Below are 18,341 nucleotides of genomic sequence, written 5' to 3'. Positions count from 1 at the left end.
GGTGGCCCCTCACACTACCCAAACCATGACTTTACTAACCCTAACCCTGACCCTGACCCTAACCCTAACCCTAACCCTGACCCTAACCCTAACCCTAACCCTAACCCTGACCCTAACCCTTAACAAAACCATACTTAACCCTAACCCTGACCCTAACCCTAACCCTGACCCTAACCCTTAACAAAACCATACTTAACCCTAACCCTGACCCTAACCCTAACCCTGACCCTAACCCTTAACCAAACCATACTTAACCCTAATCCTGACCCTAACCCTGACCCTAACCCTAACCCTGACCCTAACCCTAACCCTAACCCTGACCCTAACCCTTAACAAAACCATACTTAACCCTAATCCTGACCCTAACCCTGACCCTAATCCTTAACAAAACCATACTTAACCCTAACCCTGACCCTAACCCTAACCCTGACCCTAACCCTAACCCTGACCCTAACCCTTAACAAAACCATACTTAACCCTAATCCTGACCCTAACCCTGACCCTAATCCTTAACAAAACCATACTTAACCCTAATCCTGACCCTAACCCTGACCCTAACCCTAACCCTAACCCTGACCCTAACCCTTAACAAAACCATACTTAACCCTAATCCTGACCCTAACCCTGACCCTGACCCTTAACCAAACCATACTTAACCCTAACCCTGACCCAAACCCCAACCCTAACCCTGACCCTGACCATAACCCTAACCCTAAACCCCCTTAACTAACCCTAACTCTAACCCAAACCCCTAAATTCCATGGTTAAAAAAAAAACGCATATGCAAAAAAACGCATACATGAGCATGCCAGTGCGCACATATGCGCATCCATAGGCTATAATGGCCATTTTTAGCGCAAAACGTGCGCATATGTGCGCATGCGCTTTTTTGCAGGGCCAAAAAATGCAACATGCTGCGTCTGGAAAATACCAACGCACACCCCAAAAAAACGCAGCGCATGAAAATCGCATACATGCGCTTACCAGCGCGCAGGTATGCGCACCCATGTTAAATATAGGGGAAAAAACGCATGCGCAGGTATGCGTTTTTTTCCAGCGCTAAAAAACGCAAATGTGAAACCAGCCTAAGGGGGTGATAACGGGGGGTTTGATTTACTATTTATGGCGGTTTTTATGTTTGACAGCTGTCGCACGCTAAAAGACGCTTTTTATTGTAAAAATAGTTTTTGCATCACCACATATTGAGAGCTATAATTTTTCCATATTTTGACCCACTGAGTCAAGTGAGGTCTTATTTTTTGCGGGACGAGTTGATGCTTTTATTAGTATCATGTTCGGGCATGTGACATTTTTTGATCGCTTTTTATTTCGTTATTTGGGACGCAGAATTTACAAAAACCAGCGTTTCATGAATTTCTTTTGGGTGGTGCGTTTACGCCGTTCCGGGTGCGGTAAAATTTATAAGGCGGTTTTATTCTTCGGGTCAGTACAGTTACAGCGATACCTCATTTAGGTCTTTTTTTATGTTTTGACTTGTATTGCTTTTATGCAATGAAAACAATTTTATATAAAAAATAATAATTTTTGCATCGCTTTATTCTGCGAGCTATAATTTTTTTATTTTTTTGCTGATGATGCTGTATGGCAGTTCATTTTTTGCGGGATAAGATGACATTTTCAGCAGTACCATGGATATTTATATGCGTCTTTTTGATCGCTCGTTATTACACTTTTTGTTCGGCGGTATGATAATAAATCATTATTTTTTGCTTCGTTTTTTATTTTTATTTTTTAAGGGGTTCGCTTAAGGGGTTAACTATTGGGACAGTTTTATAGGGCGGGTCGTTACGGACGCGACGGTACCAAATATGTGTACTTTTATTGTTTTGTTTTTTTTATTTCCAAAAAATGAATTTATTGGGGAATATTTTTTTTTTTTTTTATTTATTTGGCGATTTTTTTTTAATTATTTGTACACTTTTTTTTTATTTTTTTTTACTTTATTACAATGTCCCATGGGGGACATCACTGTCCTGTGACAGATCGCTGATCTGTCACATCACAGATCACTGTGACAGATCAGCGATCTGTCACAGGCACTGCACAGGCTTCCTCATGCCTGTGCTTTGCAGGCACTGAGGAAGCCAGCTTCCTGCAGGCCCCCGGAGGTCCCCGTCGCCATATTGGATCTGGGGACCTGCAGGAAAGGAGTCCCCCGCAGCAGCGCTGCACACTGAGCTGCCGTGGGGGGCTCAGGGAAGCAAGGAGGGAGCCCCCTCCCTGCCGATGCTTCCCTTTAACCCCCGGTACACCGCGATCGTGTTTGATCGCGGTGTGCAAGGGGTTAATGTGTCGGGGGCGGTCCGTGACCGCCCCTGACACATTGTGCCGGGTGTCAGCTATGATAATTAGCTGACACTCGGCCGCGATCAGCGGCGCTCACCACGTGGGCGCCGCTGATCGTGATGACGTAATATTTCGTCCATGGTAATTAGGTCCATGGTCACATGGACGGAATATTACGTCAATTGTAGGCTAGGGGTTAATATCTGTAATAATCTAATATATAAAGCTCAAGTGTGTGTATGTATGTATGTATGTCCAGGATTGGCAGCCGCACCGTCGCAGCTACAGCCACAAAATTTGGCACAGTCACACGTCTGGACTCCGAGAGTGTCCTAGGCTATGTTGTGAGGCGAAATTTTAACCCCGCGCATTCCAATTCACCAAACAGTTTTGCCTCTATCTACATAATGGGGAAAAAGTGTGTGTATCAAGCCCCGCCCCTCATTATGATGTCATAATGGTTGACTATGGGATGGAGGATGTGTGATGGGTATATGGGCACTGGACTATGGGATGGAGGATATGTATGATGGGTATATGGGCACGGGACTATGGGATGGAGGTTGTGTGATAGGTATATGGGCACTGGACTATGGGATGGAGGATATGTATGACGGGTATATGGGCACGGGACTATGGGATGGAGGATATGTATGATGGGTATATGGGCATGGGACCATGAGGTGAAGGACGTGTGATGGGTATATGGGCACTCGACTATGGGATGGCCAATATGTATGATGGGTATATGGGCATGGGACTATGGGATGGAGGATGTGTGATGGGTATATGGGCATGGGACTATGGGATGGAGGATGTGTGATGGGTATATGGGCATGGGACTATGGGATGGAGGATGTGTGATGGGTATATGGGCACTCGACTATGGGATGGAGGATATGTATGATGGGTATATGGGCACGGGCCTATGGGATCGTGGATATGTATGATGGGTATATGGGCACAGGACTATGGGATGGAGGATAATTATAATTTGCTATAACTAACCACAGTTAGTTACTATGCCCGGGCAGCGCCGGGCTCTTCAGCTAGTTGAACAATAAAATTCTTTATAATAACAAAACTATGGTAGCTACCAGGATAATGATTTAAATCACAATAACTGACCAAATAAATCTTACATGGTCTTACATGAAAATACATGTAGTCCCCAAGCCCTCCCCATCAAAGACACCTACTCTGTAGCTTCTTTAACCCCTTTCTGCCATCTGACGTACTATCCCATCCATGGGACCCTGGCCCCTATGCCCACGGACGGGATAGTATGTCATAGCGATCAGTGGCGATCACGCGGTGATCGCCGCTAATCACGGCCGAGTGTCAGCTGATTATCACAGCTGACACCCGGCACCATGTCACAGTGGCGGTCACGGACCGCCCCCGACATGTTAACCCCTAGCACACTGCGATCAAACACAATCGCAGTGTACCGGGGGTTTAGGGAACCATCTGTGCTTCCCTGTGACTCCCGCAGCAGCGCAATGTGCAGCGCTGCTGCGCGGGTCTCCTTCCCTGCAGGTCCCCAGATCCAAAATGGAGGCGGGGACCTTCGGGGGCCTGCAGGGAGCCGGCTTCCTCAGTGCCTGCAGAGCGCAGGCACGAGGAAGCCTTCTGCAGTGCCTGTGACAGATTGCTGATCTGTCTGTGATGTGACAGATCAGCGATTTGTCACATGACAGTTATGTCCCCACTGGGACATTGTAATAAAGTAAAAAAAAAAAAAAAAAGTGTAAAAATAATTTATAAAAAATCACTAAATAAATTGAAAAAAAAATATTCCCTAATAAATTCATTTTTTGGCAAAAAAAAAAACCAATAAAAGTACACATATTTAGTATCACTGCATCCGTAACGACCCACCCTATAAAACTGTCCCATTAGTTAACCCCTTTATTGAACCCCTTAAAAAAGTAAAATAAAAAACGAAGCAAGAAATAAAGCTTTATCATCATACCACCGAACAAAAAGTGCAATAACGCGCGATCAAAAAGACGGATATAAATAACCATGGTAGCGCTGAAAATGTCATCTTGTCCCGCAAAAAATGAGCCGCCATACAGTGTCATCAGCGAAAAAATTAAAAAGTTATAGCTCGCAGAATAAAGCGATGCAAAAATAATTATTTTTTATATAAAATTGTTTTCATTGCATAAAAGGGCCAAAACATAAAAAAAAAAACATAAATTAGGCATCCCTGTAACCGTACTGACCCCAAGAATAAAACCACTTTATCAATTTTACCGCACGCGGAACGGTGTAAACGCACCCCCCAAAAGAAATTCATGAAATGCTGGTTTTTGTTCATTCTGCGTCCCAAAAAATTTGAATAAAAAGTGATCAAAAGATGTCACATGCCCGAAAAGGGTACCATTAAAAACGTCAACTCGTCCCGCAAAAAATAAGACCTCACATGACTCGGTGGATCAAAATACGGAAAAATTATAGCTCTCAAAATGTGGTGATGCAAAAACTATTTTTACAATAAAAAGCGTCTTTTAGCGTATGACAGCTGCCAAACCTAAAAACCCGCCATATATAGCAAATCAAACCCCCCTTTATCAACCCCTTAGTTAGGGAAAAATAATAAAGTTAAAAAAAGTATTTATTTCCATTTTCCCATTAGGGATAGGGTTAGGGCTAGGGTTAGTGCTAGGGCTAGGGTTAGGGCTAGAGTTAGTACTAGGGTTAGTGCTAGGGTTAGGGCTAGGGTTAGCCCTGAGATTAGGGTTAGGGGTATGTTGGAGTTAGGGTTGGAGTTAGAATTGGGAGGTTTCCACTGTTTGGGCACATCAGGTGCTCTCCAAGCGCAACATAGCGTCTGATCTCAATTCCAGCCAATTCTGCGTTGAAAAAGTCAAATGGTGCTCCTTCCCTTCCAAGCTCTGCCATGAACCCAAACAGTGTTTTACCCCCACTTATGGGATATCAGCCTACTCAGAACAAGTTGCAAAACAACTTTTGGGGTCCAATGTCTCCTGTTACCCTTACGAAAATAAAAAATTTTGGGGCAAAAATATCATTTTTGTGGAAAAAAATATGATTTTTTTATTTTCACGCCCGGGCTTTATAAACTTCTGTGAAGCACTTGGGGGTTCAAAGTGCTCACCACACATCTATATAAGTTCCATGGGGGGTCTAGTTTCCAAAATTGGGTCACTTGTGGGGAGTTTCATCAGTTTAGGCACATCAGAGGCTCTTGTCATGGTCACGTGTGTCAGGACGCAGATGATACCGCAAAGCGGACCCATAACACACGTGACCCTGGATACACCGCCTCCAGTGGGGCGCATTTAAATAATAAAACGTGCAGGTGGATACGCCGCCTCCACCTGGCGAATTTAGGTATTACACGTTATACAATAAATCGAATGATAAAGGGGGAACCTGGGAAACTTTAACAATGGTGGGCCCTGCGATAGGGAATGGGGACATGGAGACCTACTAAGCTCCCCTGAGCCAGTGTCCCTGCACTCCTTACATTCCCTAAACAGGCTCCGCACCTGTCGCCGCACGCGCACCTTAACGCCCTTGCTCATCCTGACCCTAAACCCTCACTAGGAAATGGGTCGGTGCGGAGACTAATCCCACCACTGCACTAATAACACACATGAGGAAAGAGACAATACAGGGGAAACACCACTTAGCTTTGCTCTGTTGCGTGCGCTCCTAGCAACAGAGCCCACCACCTGCGTGCGTCTTCTCCACCCGGATCCATCACCATAACAGGACCCTTCACCTTAGTGCAGCCTTGGAGCAGAGTCCAACACCAGTTGCAGCTGCTTAGTACCAGAGTCCCAAGGAAGTGTTCAGCTTCTGCCACGAAGTCAAGCATGCTTGAGTCCAGCTCAGCGGCCAAGTCCCACGTGGTGAGTGCCACTCTCCATAGTAGCCACTCCACCAGACCATGCAGACACTTCCCGCTGACTCCATCACTGCGACCCCACCACGCCATGCCAGCCCTTCGTCCAGACACCATAGCTGCAACACGTCCCCCCTGGCTAAGCTGCGCAGGACTCCTCACCAGCTCCATCCTTCCTCCAGGCTCTCCAAAAACAGAGTGAACACAAACTCACAATATCACAGGCAGTGATTGCACACCTCTAGCACACCTTTATAGGGTGTCACACCTGATACCTAATTAAGTGCACAAAAACCCAAAGTGCAATACCACAACCACCACCGGGGACAGTCAAAACACCTTTAAACTTAACCAAAGTAAAAAAAGTTCACTTTGTGCTTTTAATACCGCCAGATCCAACACTGGATCATGACAGCTCTCCAAATGTGACATGACGCTATTCCATCAAAGTCTGCATTCCAAAACGTCACTACTTCCCTTCCGAGCCCCGACGTGTGCCCATACAGTAGTTTTCTCCCACATATTGGGTATCAGCATACTCAGGACAAACTGGACAACAACTTTTGGGGTCCAATTTCTCCTGTTACTTTTGGGAAAATAAAAAAACTACAAAAACTACAGACTAAAAAGATCATGTTTGTGGAAAAAATATGTGGACAAAAATATGATTTTTTTATTTTCACGGCGTTATAAACTTCTGTGAAGCTCTGGGGGGGTTCAAAGTGCTCACCACACATCTAGATAAGTTACTTATGGGGTCTAGTCTCCAAAACGGGGTCACTTGTGGGGGGTTTCCACTGTTTAGGTACATCAGGGGCTCTCCAAAGGCAGCATGACACCCGCAGACCATTCCATCAAAGTCTGCATTCCAAAACATCTCTACTTCCCTTCCGAGCCCTGACGTGTGCCCATACAGTACTTTTCTCCCACATATGGGGTATCAGCATACTCAGGACAATTTGGACAACAACTTTTGGGTCCAATTTCTCCTGTTACCATTGGCAAAAAAAAATTGGGGACCAAAAGATCATGTTTGTGGAAAAAATATGACTTTTTTATTTTCACGCCCGGGCATTATAAACTTCTGTGAAGCCCTTGGGGGTTCGAAGTGCTCACCACACATCTAGATAAGTTCCTTGGGGAGGTCTAGTTTCCCAAATGGTTTTAATTGTGGGGGGTTTCCAGTGTTTAGGCACATCAGGGGCTTTCTAAACGCGGCATGGCGTCCAATCCCGATTCCAGCCAAAAGAGTCAAATGGCGCTGCTTCCCTTCCGAGCTCTGCCATGCGCCCAAATAGTCGTTTACCCCCACATATGGGGTATCAGCGTCCTCAGGACAAATTGCACAATAACTTTGGGGGTCCTGTTATCCTTGGAAAAATAAAAATATAGGTCGAAAAAATATGATTTTTTAATTGTACGGCTGTACGTTATAAACTTCTGTGAAGCCCTTGGGGGTTCAAAGTTCTCACCACACATCTAGATAATTTCCTTGGGGGGTCTAGTTTCCAAGATGGTATCATTTGTGGGGGGTTTCCACTCTTTTGGCATTTCAGGGACTTTCCAAACGCGACATGGTGTCCCATCTCAATTCCAGCCAAAAAAGTCAAATGGCGCTGCTTCCCTTCCGAGCTCTGCCATGTGCCCAAATAGTCGTTTACACCCACATATGGGGTATCAGCATACTCAGGACAAATTGCACAATAACTTTTCCGGTCCTGTTACCCTTGGGAAAATAAAAATATAGGGTGAAAAGTTCATTTTTGTGGAAAAAATATGATTTTTTAATTGTACAGCTGTACGTTATAAACTTCTGTGAAGCCCTTGTGGGTTCAAAGTTCTCACCACATATCTAGATAAGTTCCTTGGGGGGTCTAGTTTCCAAAATGGGGTCACTTGTGGGGGGTTTCCACTGTTTAGGTACATCAGGGGCTCTCCAAACGTGACATGGCGTCCGATCTGAATTCCAGCCAATTTTGCATTGAAAAAGTCAAACGGCGCTCCTTCCCTTCTGAGCTCTGCCATGCACTGAAACAGTGGTTCCCCCCCACATATCAGGTATCAGCGTACTCAGGAGAAATTGCACAATAACTTTTGCAGTCCAATTTCTTCTTTTACCCTTGGTAAAAGAAAAAAAATTGGACCTGAAGTAATTTTTTTGTGAAAAAAGTTAAATGTTCATTTTTTTTAAACATTCAAAAAATTCCTGTGAAGCACCTGAAGGGTTAATAAACTTCTTGAATGTGGTTTTGAGCACCTTGAGGGGTGCAGTTTTTAGAATGGTGTCACTTTTGAGTATTTTCTATCACATAGACCCCTCAAAGTGACTTCAAATGTGATGTGGTCCCTAAAAATAAAATGGTGATGCAAAAATGAGAAATGCGGGTAAAATTTTAACCCTTATAACTTCCTAAAAAAAATTTTGGTTCCAAAATTGTGCTGATGTAAAGTAAACATGTGGGAAATATTATTTATTAAGTTTTTTGTGTGCCATATCTCTGTGATTTAAGGGCATAAAAATTCAAAGTTGGAAAATTGCGAAGCTTTCAAAATGTTCGCCAAATTTCCGTTTTTTTCACAAATAAATGCAAGTTATTTTAATGAAATTTTACCACTAACATGAACTACAATATGTCACGAGAAAACAGTGTCAGAATCGCCAAGATCGATGGAGGCGTTTCAGAGTTATTACCTCATAAAGGGACAGTGGTCAGAATTGTAAAAATTGGCCTGGTCATGAATGTGCAAACCACCCTTGGGGGTTAAGGGGTTAAAAAAAACAAAGGTTCTACTTTCCATTTTTTTAAATAAAATAAGAAATAAATGGTACATTAAAAGTATTTCAGACTTTCTGTGACATTAGTGTTTTCTTGACTGGTCACAAATACAGAAATATCATTGTCCTAATGTGACAAAATGGTACCTTAACCTTTTGTACAAAGGAAAAGTAATAATCTCTTAAGTTCTTCATACACGTTAGACTAATGTCGGATGAGCCCACCAAATCTGAAGGGTTCGAACGATAGTCTGATTTGTATGGAACCTTCGGTTTACTGATAGTTGGAAAAGGTGTTGATCACACACTTCCGATTTTGGACCTTCGAGTGCATTGTTCTCCCTGAGATAAACCGCTAGCCTAGGTGACCCCAACCTGTAGCTCAAGAGTCACATGTGGCTCGCGGTCCCATCAGTTGTGACTTGCGGCTGTCTGCCAGCATGGTGCATTGGTGCTCCAGGTCTAGCAAACAGCTATGAATAGCACATCTCAAAATAGTGAACATTGTGAGTAGCCCTGCACAAGAGCAGACCTGAATGCACATATGCTGGTTTTAGGGGTTTAGAGAAAATTTAGGTAATGGGACACTGGAGACAGGATGATACTACTGGTCAGAGGAGGTGCTTGAAGCTGGATGTGACATTGTGCTAGGAGTGCTTGATGGGAGGGTGCTGAATAGGGGTATTATTAAAATGCCTGGATCTTGGTATACTGCTCCTGGGTGATTTCTGTTGAAAAGCTTTGGTTATATTCATTATTCCCATAATGAGAGCTTTGGTTGCATTACTGTGAGGAGGGCAGTAGCTGGATGTGGTTTGCAACCCACTCTCAGAGCTGTATGTGGCTCCCGACCTCTCTGAACTGAGTGTGGCTCTCAAGATCAGAAAGGTTGAGGACCACTGCTAGACGATGTGTCATTCGTTGGCTTTCTCATAGAGCCCACAGGAGTGCTCAGCTGAGTGCTCCTGTGTAAGGGAGTGTTGGCTGAGATATCTGTGAGCCGAACAATTGGTCCAATCATCATTTTATCGACAGCCATCTAATGTGTAGTGCCAGCCTTAGATAACCAGAACTGCTTTAATCACATACACATCACAATCAAACACTGTAGCTGAAGTAAGCATAGAATCATAGAATATTAGATGTTATGATTGGGTCACTGAGGAGGAAAACAAGACCAAGCCAAGTCACAGAAAACCAGAGAGGTTGGTAACTACATAGATTGCAGACCCCTGATCCTAACCACACAACCAACAGCAGCCGTGGAGCGTACCTATGATGATTCTAGACGCCTCGTCACAGCCGGAAGACTAAATAAGCCTAAAGCAAGAAAAGGGGAAATCTAAAACTGCCGCAGAGCAGACCCCAAAGGAATAGACAGCCTCCACACATGTATTGGTGGTGAGACAAGATGAAAACACGAACACAGGTAGGAAAAGAGGCTGAGCAAACGATTGGGCCCACACTAGCTAGAAAGGACAGGAAAAGAAAGATACTGTCTGCAATCATGCCAAAAAAACCTGCAAAAATGTCCAACACTTCTGATAGCAAAAAATACCCTGAAGTCACTAGACTTCTCCCACTATATCAGCACTCTGGCATATTCTGAGAACAGAGCAAAAAGAGGCCAATCTAATAAGGGACTAAAAGCAAACTGGCACATACATTGACATAAGAGTGGAAATTCAGCACAGGCCCAGCCGGGGCTGGCTGACCACACAAAAAACTGAATAGACCAAACCAAATCAAATGTGAACATTAGCAAAGTTAACTTAGCTTGAGAAGGCAGGAACTGAGCTGGAAACTAAGACCTCAGGAGGCAGGAAAAAATCACCAGCATGGGAATAGGGAGTCGGCTGTCTTAAATCCAGTCTGAGACTCCAGATGTCCACTCCTCTTCCTCATTATCAGGTGGCAGGTCTCTGTTAATTAGATCAGCTTCACTACCTCCTGCCACCACCAGAGGGAGCCCGGAAAGAGAACTCACAACTCCTCTGTCAGCACAACCAGCTCCCTCACCAGAAACCAGAGGCAGACCAGAAAATGAGTTCACAACAGTTAAAGCTGAAAGGGACCTCCAGGGTCATTGTGTCCAACCCCAGCTCTGGTTCCTCTCAGTTAAAACTTTTTTCCTTTCAGGCTATAATGTCAGTTTTTCCCCGCTGGCAATCTGGTGTTACTGCAGTGCTGCTGGGTCAGCTGATGTGGGTGGTAACCACTCCCACCATTCTTTGAAAGGTTTCCTGATGCATCAGCTGTTTGTTGGTGACACAGTTCCTTTCTGGAGACCAGCCTTTCAGGAGCAGCTCTCTGGTGTTAGCCATGTCTGGTGTTGGGAGTTCAGTTGCTGTTGTTATCTGTGGTGTGCAGTTTAGCAATGGAGTCCATAAGCTAAGTTGTTTTTTCCCCATCCCTTACTTGTTTGTCACTATCCCCCTGTGTGTTATTATCAGTATTGGCTAAGCTAACGCCCAACGCCGGCCAGTGCACTAGCCAGGGCAGTTTAGGTGACAGTAAGGAATGAGGTATCCTAACGGCGATGGGGGAAAGAACCTGCATAGGGCATAAGGTGAGTGCAGGGACAGGCTCAGGTTGGAGCTCAGGTGGTGACCATCCCTCATTCCATATTGGTAGTTCCTTCCTCTCCCTTATTCCATCTCTGTTGTGTGTTGTGCTGTTAGCTGACCGACCATCCGTTGGGTCGATTCCCCACATAGTGCCCCACACTGTTTAATGGCCTCACATAGTGCTCCATACTGTATAATGGCACCACACGATGCTCCATACTGTATAATGGCCCCACATAGTGTTCCATACAGTATAATGGCCTCACATAAAAAAAAACAAACTGAAATGCATATACTCATGTATAAGCCGACCCGAGTGTAAGCCCCATCCTTGTCTGCATAGTTCCTCATCCCTATCCTTGTATGCATGGCTCCTTATTCCCATCCTTGTCTGCATGGCTCTTTTTTCCCATCCTTGTCTGCATGATTCCTCATCCCTATCCTTATATGTATGGCTCATTATCCCAATCCGTGTCTGCATGGCTCCTCATCTCTGTCCTGGTATGCATGGCTCCTTATCCCCATCCTTGTATGCATAGTTTCTCATCCCTATCCTTGCATACATGGTTCCTAATCCCTATCCTGGTATATATGGCCCCCATGAAAACAAGCATTAAAAACCATCCTACTTACCTTCCCTGCGTGCCCTCGCAGCATCTTGTTCCACTGCCAGCAGATCTTGCGGCCGTCCGATCACGTGCCCCCACTCATTAAGGGAATGAATATTCACTCCATGCCTATGGGAGTGGAGAGAGGTGAATATTCATTGCCTTAATGAGCAGGGACAGGTGATTGGACAGCAGCAGGAGCTGTTTGAATACGGTGGCTGTGGCTGAAACTGTGCACGCTATAAGAGAAATTAATATTTATTGCCAGTGCAGTGAATATTCATTTCTCTTTAGAAGTGGGCACAGGAGTTATCCGCAGCTGCCAGATAATACCTCCTGTGACCTGCTCCTCCATCGCTCCCCCTCCCCTGCCGTCTTATAGTCCTGAGGTGATGGCTCGCATGCCCACCGGGAGGGCTCTGCGTGCCCTCTCTGACACGTGTGCCATAGGCTCCCTGCCACTGCTCTATACTCTGACATCCCTTCAGATGTTTGTAGACGGCTATTAAGTCTCCTCTTAGCCAATAAAAATATGTGAATACAATGTTGTAACAATATGACCTTTCATTAGAATGTATGAACAAGAAAAGTTCTTAGGAGTTTAGGCAAATTAATTTTTGCATAATTTCCCTAACATACTGAACAAAAAATGTTCCATCATGTCCAGTCTTACCTTTGAAAGGAAAAAGAAGACATTTGCACAAGGGAGGCTTATATGGATGACAAGTTAAAATTTTTGACTAGAATTACGTGTGTACACAGACTGTTGAAATAAACGTTATGGTACTTGTTACTAGACTTTACAGCTCCAAACTAGCATATAAACACTTTAAATGATTATGAAGTTGATAATTGTTGGAGTTTAGATGAAAAGTTTCTCAACTACAACATAATGCTCAGCTCACATTCTCTAATATTAGGCATAAGGGTCAAAAGTATTTTCAGATGTATATGTAAGACTGTGATTTTTGTTGCAGTATACATTTTTCTCAATCTATACACACTGAATGTGTCCATGTGAACACATCTTTAACATGAGCAGACATGTAGAAAACTACTATATGTCTTTTGTCATTTCTATATTTATACCTTTTTTCTCTTTGCAATGACCATTTCAGTGGAAATAGACCTCTAGATGAGTGATATTTGCAGAGAAGAGGACTAGTATAAAGAAAAGACATTGTATGGCAATTGAAAATCCAATACAAAAAAGGTAGACTAGATTGGGTGTAGTCTTAGCCAAGAGGTTTTTCTTTAGAGTTTTCTCAATATTTACAGTATATATTATCATGCAGTTACCTGCTTCTGAATTCTTGATAAGGAGATTGCCATGAACTCAGCACAGAAATTATTGAGACTTTAACTGTAGTTTGCTGTCTTCTGAGCATTTTCTAATTTATGAAAACCATCATCAAGCTGTTTTCGCTTACCACCTAAGGAAATTTCAACATTAATCCCTTAACATACAAGCGCCATAAATTTAAAATGCTTGGTCTTGTGCTTTAATTCCGAGCCATTGTAAATTTATGCAATAAGGCTAAAGCTCCTGCAATATAGCAACAGTGGGTTCAGTCCACGACTGAAATACACAGTACAGGGCTGGAGAAAAGACAGAAGTGGCTTATGACCACTTCTGTCTTCTTTTCTGCCAAATAAAGAGCATAATGAGAAGCATGTTCACCTGATCTGTGGGTATAACAGAGCTTCTGCGTCCTTGTAAACCTAGATCAGCTCTACAAGTGACTTCTGTGCTAGTGAACTGTTAAAAAAATCTAAAAAAAACACCTAAACTAAAAATTTGCATTGAATAATTTAAATGTATTTCAAAAAAGCTATAAAAAATACAGCCAAGTCAATGAAAAAATAAAAAATATAATTGTTGCAAAGAGGAGAGGCAAAAACAAAAATACATTGGCAGGTAATTAAGGTCCACGCAGGCCAGGTCACTAAGGGGTTAAATCTTGTGTTATTTACATTGAACAAATTATAAAACAGTCTTGCCAAAAAATACAAATCTGTTAAATTAACACTATGGCTGTTTGTATAGTAATTATTTAATGTGACTGATTAATTAATCGAGATTTATAGGTAAGCAAGCACACATTGTTTCCGCTGCCACTTTTCCTAATTTACTGTGTATTGTGATCCATGGGAAACAAACACTTCCCCATGTGACAGAGCTCAAACAATAACCAGTCTTATGTAGAAAGTATACTTTTATAATTGTGCTTGATGAATTTATAGTTCTTTGTCAGTCTGTGTAATATATTTCCTATTTTTTCCTCCACCTAGATCTCTTATGTCACGTGAGTCACTTGCCTCCACAACTTTAAGCCTAACAGAGAGTCATTCTACAATGAGCGTGAAACACGAATGGTCCCATGGATATAGAGTTCATGCCTTTAACTATGGATCTCAAAACAGTAGCGAACCTGGAGATCTACTAAGCATCCCTCCAGGAACTTCTATGTCCAACAACAGTGTCTCAAATTCATTGCCCTCATATCTGTTTGGCATGGAAAATAACTCTTCTCCCTATCCTAGTCCTAGACATTCTTCTCCAAGATCTTATTCAGCACGGTCAAAGAAAAGAGCTCTTTCCTTGTCTCCGTTATCTGATGGTATAGGAATTGATTTCAATACTATTATCCGCACTTCACCAACGTCGTTAGTTGCCTACATAAATGGGTCAAGAGCTTCCCCAGCAACCATCTCACCTCAACCAGAAGTTTATGGGCATTTTTTAGGAGTCAGAGGTAGCTGTATTCCTCCGACATGTGCTGGATCAAACTCCCAGAAAAGCCTTTTAGCGATCAATGATAATGTTTCACTTCAAGACAATGTGACTGAATATCAGCGTATGCAGCAGTTGGAACAAAACAGTCTGCAAGCTGATGCCATGAACAATATGGTAGTACAACACAATGTTGGACTAAATGAAGGACAAACAATTGGGGTTTTAAAGATTGAAAGGTTGGATGATTATTCAAGTGGCACAATGGACATAACTTCTCAGTCTTCTCTTCCTCTCACAGCAACTCCTGCTCATCAAGGTCCACCGCCGCCTTATCATGTCCATCAACACATGCATCAACATGAACTTTTAAACCCGTCCCACCAGCTCTCACTCCCACCTCCTGGACAGGTTCCCTTACTAGAAGAGGAAGGAGAAATAGATGATTTTAATGGTAAGCATTGCTGCAGGTGGATTGACTGCAGTGCTTTATATGATCAACAGGAGGAACTTGTAAGACACATAGAAAAGGTTCATATAGATCAGCGGAAAGGGGAGGACTTTGCTTGTTTTTGGGCAGGATGTCCCCGAAGATACAAGCCATTTAATGCTCGTTATAAACTTCTCATTCACATGCGGGTTCACTCTGGAGAGAAACCAAACAAATGCTCGGTAAGTTTGATGCAGTTCCATGCATGCACTTTAGCTTGTAAGCCTGTATTTTCAGATCTTAGAAAATCACATAACTCAGTTGCAATTAAGTGTAACTGAGCTTTTGCATGTTTTTTTAAATGTCATAGTACCTTAAACAGTCTAGATGGGTGGGATCCATGTCCTGAGACCCCCACCCACTGTTCTATATACTGTGCATAAGTGCTAAGCTTCTGCATGAGCATACACACAATGGTTTAAAGAGCTACAACTTTCGAGGTTTAGGAAAAAGGATCTACCTTTTTTTTACAAGCACAATTGTCCATGGGTTAAGTCTGATATTACAGCTCATGAATATTTTTGTAGACTTTTTTCTAATATTGGAAAACTTCTTAAAGAGGTTTTCTGGGCATAGAAAATGTAAAATGATTTGGCTATCCATATAATAAATGCCATAAAACACTCCCGATTCCCTCTGTTTTTGATTTTTAGTTCCCTTTCAGCCAGCTGCAACTTTTCTAGTGGTTTGTTAGTTTTTACATCCTGAACTTCCTGTCGGCCCTCACATTTTGCCTCTAGACTGCATTTCCCATCCTGTACCCTTCTCACAACATACACATTCCCACCATCAGTGTCCATCCACTCCACCTACATAGCAACATTTAGAGACTCATGGATAAATCACTGCACATACAGTTTCTCCTTCTTAACACTTCCACTTCACCAAGTATGAGACTCTCCTGCAGTCAATAATGTTACATGTGCTGACTCTGGCTAGCTCAGTGTACTGTAGTGGAGCAATTTATTTTAATCTATTGTCATGTATTATAATGGAATCTAACACTCTGAAAGCAGATTACACCATTCTGGCTAAAATCACAAATTGATAAGGTTACTATGTAGAGCCTGCAATGTGCTTTCCTTCCCTGTGCACATCTCCAGTCACTCTAAACTTGCAGAGGATCTCATTCTCCATGACATCACCATTCAGAGCAAACTGCCAGTAAAAAGTACAGACAGGAAATCTGTGAAGTGACTGTAGCAGGTAATAATGGGTTGGGAATCACATAACTAGATAAGATACCTCAGAAACAGAGCAACATTTAAATGGCAAATAAGTTATGACGGTGCTTCACTTCTGATGGTGTTCTAAAGCCTCAATAATCTCTTTTGTGTGCCCAGAAAACCTATTTAGCATTTATATATTCCATATGTATTGTAAATCTCTTTTGTGTGCCCAGAAAACCTATTTAGCATTTATATATTCCATATGTATTGTAAATTACAAATTTAATGTGAATATTCTGTGAATACTAACAGCTATGTTTGCCTTGTATAGTGAAATATCTTCACATTTGTGTGAATAGTTTAGTCTTGTAAATACCATTTGGTTGTAACTATGCATAAAGTAATTTATAACAGTAAAGTGAAAGAGTTGAATTCCTATATGCAAACTTTGGTGAGATTAAATCTTTCCTTGTTGGTGTTATCATAAATGTAGAGGCAGACCTTACAGTTTCTATGCCCAAATGCAAAATCTGTAATACAGCCCTGCATATGCTATGTGTTCTGTATGGTATTGGTGTTCTCCACTTATGTGGAAGGAAAGCTTTTGGGCCTCCTTTGGTTACATGGCCTCAGTGAGTCCGCTACCTCTTCACCTCCTATAGTTACTATCCAAGATAAATGAACTTGTTACAAGTATTGATATAAAAGAACTTGCACAAATGGCTTCTCAGCTGCACAGGGTAACCATTTTTCAGAGGGCGGTATTTAATTTCAAGAATCAAAGAAGTTATGTCAAAGATATCTATCCAAAATCTGGAAAGATATGTTTAGCATAGCACTAATTGGTTCACAGATGTGGTTTTGGTACAGAGATTAACTAGAAATCAAATATTTTTTAAATGTACCTATAATTATGAGAAAATATGTAGAGCAGTATATAAGATCTATATATGTCTTCTGGAACCTTAAAGCAAAAACTTTTACTGCATGATTGCACTACATGCTACTACCAGAAAACAACATTTTTCTTAAATTCTACTTTTAATAACTCTTATGATACCAGAAAAGCTGGCATAGATTTCCCCTCTTTCCTTAAGTGTTGGTGATCAAACATATTAGATCTCCCCTCCGGACTTGTCCATGCACGGTGGCTCAGTGGATAGCACTGCATATTTGCAGCGCTGGAGTCCTGGGTTTGAATCCCACCAAGGACAACATCTGTAAGGATGTGTTTGTGTGGGTTTCCTCCCGGTACTCCGGTTTCCTCCCACATTCCAAAGACATACTGATAGGGAATTTAGATTGTGAGCCCCATCGGGGACAGTGATGATAATGTGTGCAAACTGTAAAGCGCTGCGGAATATGTTAGCGCTATATAAAAATAAAGATTATTATTATGCACACAAATGCTCCGTTCTGCTTAGTATTCATGTTACGTCTCTGAGGACAGCAGAGTAAATTGTTTGTAAGGGGCTTACGTGCTTGTGGGGTGGAAAAGGATCGGGCAATTAGAATCCAACCATTAGGGACGCTGTAACCCTCTTCTCTAAAGTCAATCATGCCCTAGACCACCAGGCATTGTTTTATATTAACTGTTTATCTGCCTTATGCACTAGAAATTTTGAGATTAAGTTCATCGGGGTTGCAGAAATGTACCCTTGGCTAGAATTTTACCATAAATTCATTGACGACCCCAGCTAATTTCAACCAATTATTTGGTGCTATATGGCAATATTTATTTGCTACTGTTTGGAATCACCAAAGCTCAGTGGATGCAGTGCCTACCTATTGCCAAAAGTTTCATAAATAT

At 42.5% G+C, this 18,341-nt stretch overlaps 1 protein-coding gene across 1 annotated transcript in view; it reads left to right on the top strand.

The window, feature by feature from the left end:
- Positions 1-18,341, top strand: part of GLIS3 (GLIS family zinc finger 3) — a 607,612-nt gene that overhangs the window by 191,673 nt on the left and 397,598 nt on the right. Inside the window, exon 4 of the mRNA XM_073542616.1 lies at positions 14,431-15,544. Coding sequence (XP_073398717.1) covers positions 14,431-15,544 — 1,114 coding nt within the window. The remainder of the gene's footprint in view (positions 1-14,430; positions 15,545-18,341) is intronic.

This window comes from Dendrobates tinctorius, unplaced genomic scaffold (genome assembly GCF_039654945.1).
Source record: "Dendrobates tinctorius isolate UK_male_01 unplaced genomic scaffold, ASM3965494v1 ptg000128l, whole genome shotgun sequence".
NCBI classification, from domain to species: Eukaryota; Metazoa; Chordata; class Amphibia; order Anura; family Dendrobatidae; genus Dendrobates; species Dendrobates tinctorius.
This window is presented reverse-complemented; position numbering and strand designations above follow the sequence as displayed.